Source organism: Pelodiscus sinensis, chromosome 1 (genome assembly GCF_052426305.1).
Source record: "Pelodiscus sinensis isolate ZL-2025 chromosome 1, ASM5242630v1, whole genome shotgun sequence".
Classification (NCBI taxonomy): Eukaryota; Metazoa; Chordata; order Testudines; family Trionychidae; genus Pelodiscus; species Pelodiscus sinensis.
Window position 1 is genome coordinate 244,576,347 of NC_143052.1, and position 13,706 is coordinate 244,590,052.

General features: G+C 41.1%; 1 protein-coding gene across 4 annotated transcripts in view; it reads left to right on the forward strand.

Annotated features, from left to right (window-relative positions):
* Positions 1-13,706, forward strand: part of CARS2 (cysteinyl-tRNA synthetase 2, mitochondrial) — a 64,089-nt gene that overhangs the window by 15,999 nt on the left and 34,384 nt on the right. For 2 of the 4 annotated variants that reach the window (XM_075918552.2, XM_025182910.3), the window contains 6 exons: positions 922-1,039; positions 8,709-8,780; positions 9,442-9,547; positions 11,626-11,709; positions 12,836-12,965; positions 13,315-13,448. In XM_075918552.2, coding sequence (XP_075774667.2) covers positions 922-1,039; positions 8,709-8,780; positions 9,442-9,547; positions 11,626-11,709; positions 12,836-12,965; positions 13,315-13,448 — 644 coding nt within the window. The remainder of the gene's footprint in view (positions 1-921; positions 1,040-8,708; positions 8,781-9,441; positions 9,548-11,625; positions 11,710-12,835; positions 12,966-13,314; positions 13,449-13,706) is intronic. The other 2 variants (XM_075918559.2, XM_025182911.3) reach the window with 1 other exon arrangement.

Genomic DNA, 13,706 nt, shown 5'->3' on the forward strand with positions numbered 1-13,706 from the left:
ACTGTTGCCTGGTATCAATAAAGACTTGTGATGTTGTAGCATACAGTTTTGTTTATATAGTGGTGTAACTGAGATTAGTACTTATTTAGCGAATCCCTCACAACTCTAATTGGAATATATTTGTATCGATTTAGGTCTTTGTTTAATTCCGTACTATAGTAACCGATTGTTTCAGAATATGAGTGAGGTATAAAAGAGATTTTAGAAGCTGAGTATGGGGTATTAGTGTGATGTTCATTTTAGTAGTAAACCTTTTGGTTAACATTTAGATGTAATCTCACTTCACTATATCATTTTAAAGAGATGTGTGCAAAGAAACACATCAAACATTTGATGTAATGTGTCACTAGTGCCAGAAGAGGGTAGACCAGTTCAGCTGTGATGGCATAACTTCTTTGCAGAATGTAACTAGTTCTGGAGTAGCATTTTGTATATGTTTGTCTGTCTCTGTCTCTAGACTAGTGTTTCCCAATTTTTTTTTTTTTTTTTTTTTTTTGGCCATGGAAGCCTTTAAGAATTTTGAGGAATCCCAGCCAGGAAAATTTGTCTAGCAGAAAAAAAACCCAACCAACCAGGGCTGTCTCTTTAATGGGGGGGAAAGGCGTTCCGAGTTCTCTCAGAACCCTTACCAGCCGTGGGGGGGGTGAGGGGAAGGAGTCTGTCTTTTTGTGCTGGGGGGGGTTCCAATTTCTCACGGAACCCTTACATTTGCTTTGCGGGACCTCGGGGTTCCGCGGAGCACCATTTGGAAAACACTACTCTAGACTATCTTTGTTCTCTCTCTCTCTCTCTCTCTCTCTCTCTTTCTCTCTCTTTCACTATTAGATCATTCAGAGCTTCTATATGGGTGGTTTTCATTCATTAATTTTAGTTTTATTACCAATAATACACATTTAAAAGCTCTTTATTTTTCTTTTGCAGTTCCTATGTTAGATTTGATATTATTCGAAGAATAATAACTAAGGTTTTTGGAAACGAAGTAGTCATGGTGATGGGGATTACAGACATAGATGACAAAATAATTAAAAGAGCCAATGAGGTAAATATATGATGTTTACTTGGACAAAAACTTACAGTGCTTAATGTACAGTATAGTCTTGGTCAACAACTTGAATTTTGTTACTTTTTAAAATCACTGGCTAATTGTTTCCTGGTCTCTCATCTCATGGGCTAGTCGGGGCTGGGAATCTGGCAGAACAGGCACATGTAGCTCTGTGCATGAGGAGGTGAACCTCAGCAGGTGGTTCTGAGGGAGCCGGTATGCTTGATGAGGTGGCTTAAAAGCCAGCTTCCTGCATGCACCAGCTCTCACCTGACAACCCTCCCCTGTTCTGCTGCCTCCGCTACAGCTGGTTCCCCGGGTGTACTGGTTCCCACCGAAGCACCTGTCTCCTTCCACTTCCCCATGCAGCGTGGTGGTGGGGGTAAAGTGGAAGCTCCTGGGAGCTGGTGCATGCAGGTAGCCAGCTTTTAAGCCATCTCCCTCTGTGTACCGGGAGCCTGGATGTAATCGTGTACATTAACCGATGAGCTCACCAGTTAACTGTATACATGGTTACACTCTCATATTCCTAGTAAGTACAACAAATGCCATACCATCAGCTATGAAGGCAGCCCTCCTTAGTCTTCTGCTAGAAAGACTGTTTTTACAAAATAAGGTTGTTAGGAAAAGTGAAAAGTCATTGGGGCTCTCATTGGAGCTAAGGAGTTGTCTTCATATTTTTCCCTTAGGATGGAGAAGAATTAACTTAGGAAAGCTGTCCACAGTAGCTACTGTTGTACAGAAATTATGTAAATTGTTGCTATTAACTTTGAAATTGGTCATTAAGGAAGATGGTTGTTTTGTAAATAATCATGGAGAGTCCATCAAATCAAATTGCAGAGGCTCAGTACTGCTCAGGAGTTTGCAGGGAAGGAGCAAGTTGTATAGTGATATGGACCGAAAGGGCTCTCATGGGCTTTTGGTTGACTAATACCACGTTTTTATATTGTTAGAACCTTTCCTAGAACTAGCCAAGGGTTCATTAGTTGTATGTACTACCTTTCTTGATGGTTTCCTAAGCCCTGAAATCATGGGACTACTTACAAGGTTAATGTTAAGGATATGTTTACAGCAGTGGGGTCCTAGAGGGCAAGAATAATGTTAGTTAATAACTTTACCAAAGTTTTCAGTGGTGTCTGATAGCTGTTGGCTAAATCAAAAGCTTTGACTGTAAACTCTTCTCAGTAGGATGCTAATCAGTTTTACCATCGGAGCTTAGTGAATAATCATTCTACCTCTTTTTTTCTGCTTGATACAATCCTTATCAGATCACAAAATGTTAATAATGCACAGCTAAGTTGTGAATGCTAATTATTTTTGAAACATTTAAATTGTGTTTGGGGGGTTTTAAAACTTGGTGACTTCTGCCTTCTTGAACAAGATATCTGTCACAATTGATCTCGGCTGCAGGCTGCATGCTCTTTTCCTAAAGAGATCTATTGTGATAGTTAGTAAAAAATTAACTTGTAGTGATTACATGGAAAAAGATCCATTTATTTAACTATTAGTCACAGTAAAAGCAGAGAGTTCTCATATTGGCTTTGTTATGTTTCTGGTAAAATACATTTTTACTCATTCTTCTTCTTTCCCTTAGGAATATTTTTGATGGTTGCAGGCCAGTGCTTTAAAATATGACCTACATTTAAAATGTGTGTGCATCTCTCTCCTTTTTCATATGAGCATCATTGTGATTTCTTTGCAGAGAAAGTTGATTTAATGTGTTCTGAATCTGGTTCATTTCAGGGATGTAAGGGAGAAGTTGACTACCTGATAAGCATGTGTGTCAGAGGCAGCAAGGGGGTGGGGGAAGCAGGAGCCAGCTTAAAAGCCGGTTCCTCCCAGCACTACCTCTGTGGTTTGGGAGGCAGAGGTGGCCCTGGGAACTAAACCTGCTGCACCTCTGCCTTTTGGGGCTAACTCCCAGGGCTGGCTTAAGCCAGGATTTAGCAGTCCCGGTTCACGCTGGCTCTGGGCTGTTGTGGCGCTGCCTTTTAAAGGAGGCAGCCCGGTGGGCTCTTACTACATTTAAAAGGCAGAGCCACAGTGGGGTTAGCTCTTGGGCACAGCGTGAGCTCGGACTGCTTAATCCTGTTGGCTCTGCAGTTTAAATGTGGTAGGAGCCGGGCTGCTGGGTGCCTGGCACCTACTACATTTAAACTGCAGAGTTGCAGTGGGGGTAGTGAGCACCCCCTCCCTGCCTTATTGACTAATCGACTAGTCAAAGGCAGTTCCATCGACTCCTCCATTGCCTGAATAACCACAATTTAACATCCCTAGTTTATTTGCTCCATTCTTTGGTCAAAACTAACGTCTGTGCTGGGAAGTAGTTTTGTTTACAAAAGCTCTGACTGCTATGTTAAATGAACCTGATACTTTTATTTTATATTTACCAAGTCCTGTGACCATAAGTTGTACTTTCAGGGGTGCGTTTACAGTTAGTAGAATAGAGGCACACTGAAGTCACCTCACCATTTTATGGGTATTTAGAGAAGGCGGTGTTAGAGCAGTCAGTGGCTTTCAAACTTTCTTTCTCATGACCCAGTTGAAGAAGACTGTGGATGCCCATGACCTAGTATAATTTGACTAGAGTGTGGGCTCCAGGGTGGGGCAGAGGATGAGAGCTTTTGGGTTTAGGAGGGGGCTCCAGCTTTGGCAGGGGGAAGAGTCAGGGCTGAGGCAAGAGGGGCTCCTCTTGAGCAGCCCCCAGTCAGCAGTGCCGCGGAGGATACTAAGGGTACGTCTAGACTACCGGGTTTTGTCGACGGAAGTTTTGTCGACAGTATCTGTCGACAAAACTTCCGTCGACAAAGAGCGTCCAGACACATTGAGTTCTGTCGACAAAGCAAGCTGCTTTGTCGACAGAACCCCGTAGTCTGGGCGCAACCCTACAGGCAATAACACCTTCTGTCGACAGAACTCTGTCGACAGAAGGTGTTATGCCTCGTAAAATGAGGTATACCAGCGTCGACAAAACTGCTGAGTTCTGTCGACGTTATGTCGACAGAACTCAGCAGTAGTGTAGATGCAGGTATAGTTTTGTCGACAAAAGTCCACTTTTGTCAACAAAACTCGGTAGTCTAGACACACCCTAAGTCAGGCTTCCTGCCTCTCCTGGCACCGCAGACCATGCTGTGCCCCAGAAGCAGCCAGCAGCAGGTTTCCAGCCAATGGGAGTGCAGAGCTAGTGCTCAGGGCAGGGGCAGTGTGCAGAGCTGTGTGCTCATCTCTCCTCCCACTCCTGTGCCCCACCTAGGAGTCGAACTTGTTGCCAGCCACTTCTGGGGCGCAGCATAGTGTTCAGTGCCCTGACAGGCAGGTAGCTGCCTAAGCATGCCCACTGGTCACGTGATCCTCCTGCAGCAATGAGGCCCAGTGCCTGACATTCCATGACCCAGGACTGGGTTGTGACCGGTAGTTTGAAAACCACTATGTTAGTAACAGTCAGTAACAAACCCTGATTAGGACTGTAGGTTTGTCGTAATATTGGGTGGGAAAGTCTTTAGAAGAGATGTGGTAACAATAGCATAGGTAGTAGAAGGCGCACAAATTATTGTAAATATAAATCCTAGCTATGTATTTACAGAACCAAACCTCAATTTAACAGTTTGTGGGCACCACGGTTCTTCTAGATTGCTTAGCATGTGCCTTTCTCTATTAGTTCTCTTCATTGGTTTGGTACAGCTCCCGGAACATCTCTTGGTCAAACAGTGCCCTGAGAAACCCAGAATATGATGCTTTGATCTCACATTTATAACTTTTCTGGGTACCTTTTGTGTTTTTTCTTTTTTCTTTGGTATCTTCATAACATTTCTGTGAACATGGTCTTCAGATGTGATTTAGCTTGCTCTTTGTTCCAATGAGTAGGGCTTGTCAAGTGGTGGCGAGCCCTGCTCGCCAGCCGCGCGCTTTTGCGCTGTTCTGCATTCTGCGCTGGCTCTTCCGGATCGTAATCTACTCGCCATAGGCAAGTAGATTACATTATTTGTCGAGCCCTGCCAATGAGGATAAAGCATTTCTGGATAACACCTCATATGGGCATATCTGCATTAGCAGGAGGATGTATTAAATGACCTAACAGGCCTTTTTTCATCTATTTCAATTTCCCCTAATTCTTCTAACTCACTAAATATCTTTTTTAATAAGACTTATCAAGCACCAAACCTTTTGTTTCGCTCTGTAGGATCCCTATTTCTTTTTCAGTGGGCATTACTCATTATCATTTATTTTTAGACCTTCAGCCAGTTTTTAGTCCATATCCAAAGGAAGTCTACCTACTTTTGAAGTAAGATTTCTTGATGCTGTGTCAGACGCTTTACCGAAGTCTAGATATATGACATAATTTCATTCTCCTCCACTTTATAACTCAGTCCAAAAAGCCATTTGTTTTGTCTGGAAAGATTTGTTCCTTATACTCTCATGCTGTTACAGTAAACTTCCGATAATCCGGCACCTTTAGGACCCAGTGGGTGCCGGATTATCAGATATGCCGGACTATCAGAAGGGGGGGCTATGAGAGGTCTGGAGTGGGGTGGGAGGGGATGCCACCCCAGACTCCTCATAGCCCCCACTTATGATAGTCCAGCTCTGCCCCAGGCGTCCCTGATTCAGCTGCTGCTGGTCAGTTTCAGCAGCAGCTGAATCGGGGATGCCTGCATTAGAGCAGCTGGGGTGTTGCCGGGTTGGTCCCGCAGCGCCGAGGGGGAGCGCTACAGCACCAACCCAGCAGCACTCCAGCTGCTTTTGGGGGACAGAGCAGCTGGGGTACTGCCCAGTTGGTCCCGTAGCGCTGCCCCTTGGGGCTGCGGGACCAACCCGGCAGCACCACAGCTGCTCTTGGGGACGCCTGGGGCAGAGCGGCTGGAGTGCTGCCAGGTTGGTCCCGCAGCGCCAAAGGACGGCGCTGCGGGACCAACCCGGCAGGACCTCAGCTGCTCTGCCCCAGGGGTCCCCGATTCAGCCGCTGATCAGTTTCAGCAGCAGCTGAATAGGGGAAGCCTGTCCGGCTGCCCCAGCACTTCCGGGTTCCTGATGGTGCCGGACCATCAGGAGTCCTGGAGCATTGGATGCCGGACTAATGGAGTTTTACTGTAATTACTGTTAATTCCTTCTACTCTCTAGATTTTTAACCTGATTGTTTTTCAAGTCCTGTTAACAATGCATTCTGGCAGAGCCGCAGGTCAGTAAGTAAGTTGAGGAAGGGCTCTCCTAGTGAGGTTGAGAAACAATGTCCTGGAGGGAAATTTCACTGATAGGTCTCATGCTGACATTCCTGCCAGGGTAGTGGCTCCTAGAACTTGCTCAGCGATTAATTTTGGAGCTTCATTTAGTGTCTGAAACAACTCCCTCTTTGGTTGCTAGAAGGGAGAAGAAGCTATTCTTTCACACCAAGCTTTCTCTCATCTGAAAGCAATCAGCCTCCTCTTAACAGGAGTGTTGTGAGCAAGGCAAGATCCTTCAGCTTTACTCTGCTCTGTTTAGGCTTCAGTTGAAGTATTGTGTCCAGTTCTGGACACCACATTTCAAGAAAGATGTGGAGAAATTGGAGGAGGTCCAGAGAAGAGCAACAAAAATTTTAAAGGTTTGAAAAACATGACCTATGAGGGAAGACTGAAAAAATTGGGCTTGTTTAGTTTAGAAAAGACAGAGAAGGGGACATGATATTTTCAAGCATCTAAAAGGGTGTTACAAGGAGAAGAGAGAAAAATTGTTCTTGGCCTCTGATGATAGGACAAGAAGCAATGGACTTAAATTGCAGCAAGCGAGGTTTAGGTTGGACATTAGGAAAGAACTTCCTGCCTGTCAGGATGGTTAAACATTGGAATAAATTGCCTACAAGGTTGTGGAGTCTCCATCACTGGATATATTTAAGAGCAGGTTGGATAAACATCTATCAGGAATGATCTAAATGGTGCTTGTTCCTGCCGTGAGGGCAGGGGACTGGACTTGATGATCTCTTGAGGTTTCTTCCAGTTCTAGGATTCTATGATTCTACATTTTTCATCCAAACTCCTAGCTGCTCCAATTGGTGGTTCAAAAAGGGCTAAGCCTGGGGTTCTCAAACTGGAGATTGGAGCCCCTCATGGTGTTGCGAGGTTATTACATGGGGGGGGGGGGGAGGAGCAGTCATGAGCTCTCAGCCTCCATTCCAAACCTCGTTTTGCCTCAAGAATTTATAATAGTATTAAATATATAAAAGGTGTTTTCAGTTCATCAGGGGAGGGGTCGCACTCATAGGCAAGCTATGTGAAAGGGGTCATCAGTACAAATATTTGAGAACCACTGTGCTAAGTGCCAGCCTAGTGAAAAATCAGGCAACTTTAAAATGTTTTAAATTAGGCATCCAAAATCACCTTTGAAAATCTTGATCCTAGTGCCTGCTTTCAGTTGCTTATAACATTCCTGATAAGCACTTCAGAATAAACCTGATGTGTTTCTGGTCACCTAATTCTGAATGACAGCAATAGAATTGAGTTTTGTTCTGTTCATTTCATTCTGTTGCTCTTGTCTGCCAATTCAGAAAGACAGCCTTTCTTTGCTTTACAGGGGTAGCCAAGTTAGTCTGTAACTGGAAAAACTTTAAAAACAACGAATAGTCTAGCAGCATCTTAAAGACTCATAAAACAGTCTTTAAGGTACTGCTAAACTATTTGTTGTTTTTTAAGTTTTTTCAGTTAGTCTGCAGCTGGGCTACCCCCCTGAAGCTTTTGAACATCCAAGGTACTGCATCCAGCTGTATGGAGTGGAAATTCCACTACACAAAGAAACTCGCACAGATCCAAACAGATGTCATCTTTCTATCCAAGTGCAAACAGATGAACATTTACATGTTTTGTTAGTCTTTAAGGTACTGATAGACTATTAGTTGTATTTTAAGTTTTTCCAGCCTTCCTTTGGCTCACATGCAGCAGAGTATGTTCCAAAACATAAGGACTAGAAACATAGCTCTTGCAAAATGTAATGAGATAACCTTCTCTTGCAAGTGGAAGTACTATGTTCTAGTGAATTTTTCAAGCCCTGGCTATCATGAGTATTTGAGACAAATGTAATAACAATTGTAAACTGGCTCTGTATTTCTGCTCTCCACTTATTTATTAACTTTTGTAAAGATCCATGTCTAGCTGTCAACACAGCCTCCTTAAAAACTTGTACATATTGTTGGAGTGTTACTGTACTTTCCAAACTATTAACTATCAGTTCATTTCTCCAACTACATTCAAATATATGAGGAACAGCAATGAAAAGTTCAAAAATACTCATTTTCAATGATAAAAATATTCTGTCTAATGTCTGTCTGCTCTATAAATGATATGTTATCAGTAAATGTTGTAAATTACTTTCGTGCTCCAGGGACATTAGGTAGTCTTAGCATTGGAAGTGAAGCCCCTTACTATATAAAAATAAAAGGTTAGTGGCCTTAATTTGTAGTGACTTTGTATAGAAAGATGTGGACTAAAAGGTTACTATAATTCAAACAGGTAAATTAAATATCACTTTTATGCTATAACTATCTTTTATAGCCTTTGTACTAAATATTAGATTAGTAAACATTCCTGCTTTTTTATCCTTCGGGGGCCCCATAATTCTTCCAATTTGACAGTAACTGATACAACTATAATATTTTATTTTATTTTGATTTATGAGTCACTTATCTGCCTCTCTTCTACAGATGGATATATCACCATTAGCTCTTGCCCGGGTTTATGAAGAAGACTTTAAACAAGACATGGCTGCATTAAAGGTGCAAATATTTAATGTGTGGTCTTTTAAAACTGAAATTATTATAAAGTGTGTTTTATTTTTTAAGGGGACAATGACAACATGATTTTGAAATATAATTTAAATGACTAGCTTCTGATAAATCATCCTTTAAATAGTACAGAGTGAAAATTTTTAAAATTTGTATGAGATCTCTTCTGATCCCTGAATGTATCTTTTAGCAAGGGAGAAACTGTCTCAAGGAATAAATGAACAGTTGTAAGCTCTTCAGGATAGAACTACACATATACTGCCCGTGTTTTGGCTGTGCCTTGGGGCTTCATTCTTGATTCTCTCTTAGCACTACTGTAATGAACATGATAGATAATCTACAGAAAGAGCCTGATTTAAAGCTCACTGAAGTCAGTCAGCGTTTGAGTCAGATGTAAAGCTCTTTTAAGTCCATGCAAAAAGTTCGTTCAGATGCACAAAGTCAATAAGCTGGGGGGGAAATGGAGAAAAATGCTTTTTTCAGTACTTCTTTTCAGCTATAATCATCTTAGCTGTTGTGTGTAATTATAATATACACAACATTTTGAGAGAGAGATGTACTCTTAAGTTGGTAATGTTCCTTTAAACATCTGGTATTGTCATACACTAAAACAGCTTATCAGCAGCCTCTTTGTTTTGCTTCTTTATTTAAGGTTCTTCCCCCAACAGTATACATGAGAGTGACTGAAAATATTCCTCAGATAGTTTCTTTTATAGAACGAATAATTGCTAGTGGACATGCTTATACAACCCCCAAAGGTAAGATTTCTAGCAGTACAGTTTGATATTAATGTGTATGCTGGAAATTCATTCTCTTAATTGGAGTTGTGACCATACCACTTTGCTGTCAGTTCAGATATTCAGTACTACAAGTTGCACCCCTCTAGTCCAGTACCCTCGGGACTAGACCAGTGCCAAATCAGAGAATCTGCCAAAGCATAGGTGGTCAACATTATTTAGCAGCATTGCCAAATGCTCTTAGAGGACCCTTGGGGTAAATTAGAGCTAAATAACACCACAGAACATTGAGAGCCAGGATTGGTGGCTGTAAACAAGCCTTATTGAACTGCAGGAAACTTGGCCACACCCATGATAAGTGGACATCCAGCTAACTAAAATCATGCTGGACCATGGATATTGCCAGACTAGAGAGGTTCAACCTGTATTTCTTTCATTGATTGATAACTGACAAGGAAAATGCTGTTAACTTCAATACACTTTTTATAGTTGTTATTACTACTTGAGAGATCATGGAGTCATTGTGGATAGTTCTCTGAAAGCATCCACTCACTGTGTATCAGCAGTCAAAAAAGTGAACAGAATCATTAAAAAAGGGATAGAGAATAAGACAGAATATCTTATTGTCTCTGTATAAATCCATGGTGTGTCCCCATCTTGAATACTGTGTGCAGATATGGTCACCTCATCCCCAGAAAGATTTCTTGGTATTGGAAAAAGTTCAGGAAAGGGCAACAAAAATGTTTGGGTTATAGAAGGGCTGCCATATGAGGAGAGATTAATAGGACTGGGACTTTTCAGCTTGGAAAAGAGACAATGAAGGGAGGATAAGATAGAGGTCTACAAAATCATGACTGATATGATGAAAGTAGATAAGGAAAAAAAATTTATTTGCTCCCATAACACACAGACTAAGGAGGTCACAAAATGAAATTAATAGGTAGAGGTTTAAAACAAACAAAAGGAAGTATTTCTTTACACAACGCAGTCAACCTGTGAAACTCCTTGCCAGAGGATGTTGTGAAGTTCAGGACTTGAACAGAGTTCAAAAGAGTTAGATAAATTCACGGAGGATAGGTCCATTAATGGCTATTAGTCAGGATGAGCGGGAATGATATTCCTAGTCTCTCTGTGTGATGCTGGGAATGGGCGACAGCGGATGGATCACTTGATGATTGCCTGTTCTGTTTATTCCCTCTGGGGCATCTGGCAATGGCCACTATTGGAAGCCTGATTATTGGGCTAGATGGACCTTTGGTTTGACCCCATATGTCCTTATGTACTAAAATCCTATGCAGTGTAAAATTGCAAAACAATTGAAAACACAGAGAAATTAAGAAACACATTTCTGAATCTGCAGCAAAAAAGATGTGAAATACTAACTGTACAATTGGTTCAAAACATTTTAAGGAAGAACATACCAGGATCCAGGAAGAGGCATCTGACTAAATGTGATCTGATGCAGTATGGCCGTTCTTAGAATTGTATAATTTAATTGTAACTGAGGTTTTTAGAGTTAATTCCTTAAGGACATGAATGGTATTATATATTTCCTATGGGGGGAATCCTGGGCTGGAAAATCGTGGAACTGGCACATTCTGTTACCCCAGACGTTGTTATGCACACACCTAGTTGTCCCAGCGGGAAGGTGTGCATCCCCTTTTCGCTTTCATCTTTTGCAAAATAGTGTGTGTAGTGGGGTTTTAGAAGCAGGGCTGGTGGTTCTGGGGATGGCGGTTCTGGGGGACCTAAGCCATACATTAAGTATGCCCGTGAGAGACTTCATTTGAGTCCCGAAGGGTACAGTTGAACATGAAAGAACCCAGTATGACTTTCAGATGATAGGGTAGGTTTGTAGGCCTGGCAGTTAAGATTATTTTTTCTATGTGCAAGCAGCAAGCTTAATCTGGCGCGCCTTTGAGGAAGCTTAGACAGGGAAGTGCACACACTTATTATTGCAGTTACTTTGAGCAGAATGATTCTTTTAGGAAATGGCACACAACAGATGCTTTGCTCAGGAAGAGTGTTTATCCTTTTATCACATTGGCAAAATGAATACCCCATCTTTGTAATAAACCTCACTGTTTGTTTTCTAACAGGTAACGTTTATTTTGATGTCAAGTCTAGGGGAGACCAATATGGAAAGTTTACTAGTGTTTACCCTGATGTACAAGAGGAAATGGGTATGTTGATACTGACTGGTTTGGAACATTACATTGTATCAGTTAAATGCATTTTCTGAGACCTCACTAGCATGTGTATGAAAGGCTAAAACAATACATACAGTGCTTCTTTTACTTAGTGATAGTTCTTTTGTAACTATTTCACGGATATTTATGTTGTGCTGAAGAAGTTTTAAATACACGCAGTAAGAAAAAATGGTCGTTATTTTTTTTTCTATTTTGAAGGTTATCTTTGAATGGAATAGTTAGAAATATTTTAGGTGTGGGTTTGTTAGAGGGAGCTAAAATCAGCCCGGACCCTTATAGTTAAATAAATTGAGATATCTTAGTCATATATAAGTCATTGAGCCCAATATAAGGTGAATTGGGTGAAATTCTTTAGTGGTGTTTCAGAGGAAGTTCAGACTACATGATCTAATGATCCTTTCTGGGTTAAAGGCCTGTGGATGAATGAGTCCATTTCTAGCTCATGGTAGAATATTTTTGTTGAACATTTTGGGTATGTCTACACTTGCTCCCTAGTTCGAGCTAGGGTTGCAAATGTAGCCGACTGAAATCGATAATGAAGCGGGGATTTAAATACCCCGCGCTACATTAGCATAATCTCGTCCGCGCGTTATTCCACTCAACAGCTGATTCGAACCAGGAAGTGCGCTCCGGGACGCGTTAGTTTGAATCAAACCCCTTGGTTTGAAGTAACGATACTCCTCATTTTTTGAGGAGTAATGTTAATTAAAAATGAGGAGTAATGTGAGTTCATACCAAGGGGTTTGATTCGAACTAACGCGTCCCGGAGCACACTTCCTGGTTTGAATCAGCTGTTGAGCAGAATAATGCGCGGACGAGATTATGCTAATGTAGCGCAAGATATTAAAATCCCCGCTTCATTAGCAATTTCAGTCGGCTACATTTGCAACCCTAGCTCGAACTAGGGAGCAAGTGTAGACATACCTATGTGTACAATATGTCTGTTCTGGATAGGGGGGGAAAAAAAAAAGGGAAATTAAAGTGTATGTCTGTTCAAGAATAAAATCTGGATAGTTCCCCAGATTGACATTATCAATGGCATCATGCATTTGCTCTTCTTGGAGACTTATCCTGTTAATAAATAATAAATTATTGGCAGCTGATAGTGGTAAGCGACATGTCAAAGATTTTGCCTTGTGGAAGACGGCCAAGCCTCAAGAACCGTACTGGGCTTCTCCTTGGGGAAAAGGAAGACCTGGTTGGCATATTGAATGCTCTACAATTTCAAGGTCAGATTTCTGAGATTTTTAAATTTTCTGCACATGCATATGATTGCATGCATGTATGATTGATGTGGATTTCATAACTAGAACAAGGAAAGAATGTGCCTATTTGTAATTTTTTTGAATCTAAACAAAAATAAGAAATTGCTGATGGTAAAGAAACATGTTCATTTTTGCACAAAGTGAAACTAGCCAGACAGATTGCTGAGGTTTTAGTATTTCTTAAAATGTTTGTTCTGTTACTGTAATAAACTGGAGAAAGCATTTGGACTGGAAGTGTTTTGTTCTGTTAAATACTGCATTTCTTTACAAAGGTTCTTGTGATCTGTTTTTGATCAGTAAAATATTGTTACAGTGCAGTGTTTGGAAGCCAACTGGATATTCATACTGGTGGCATAGATCTTGCTTTCCCACATCATGAAAATGAAATTGCACAGTGTGAGGTTTATCATCAGTGTGAACAGTGGGGGAATTATTTTCTACATTCTGGTAAGTAATAGTTTAAAATTAGTCTTTTGTATTTAGCTTTCTGTTTTCCATGGCATGCTTTTGTGCTTTGAAATATGGAGAAAACCTCTACATACAGATGCACTGCTACAATGACCGAGTTTCTGTTTTCTTTGAAATTGAAATTTACCTTAAATAATATGAAATTTACCTTAAATAATACAAATTAACTCTTTTTTTTTAATAAGTTCAGAAATGTAGGAGTTTTAAACTGTAATTAGACTTTTGGAACTCTACACT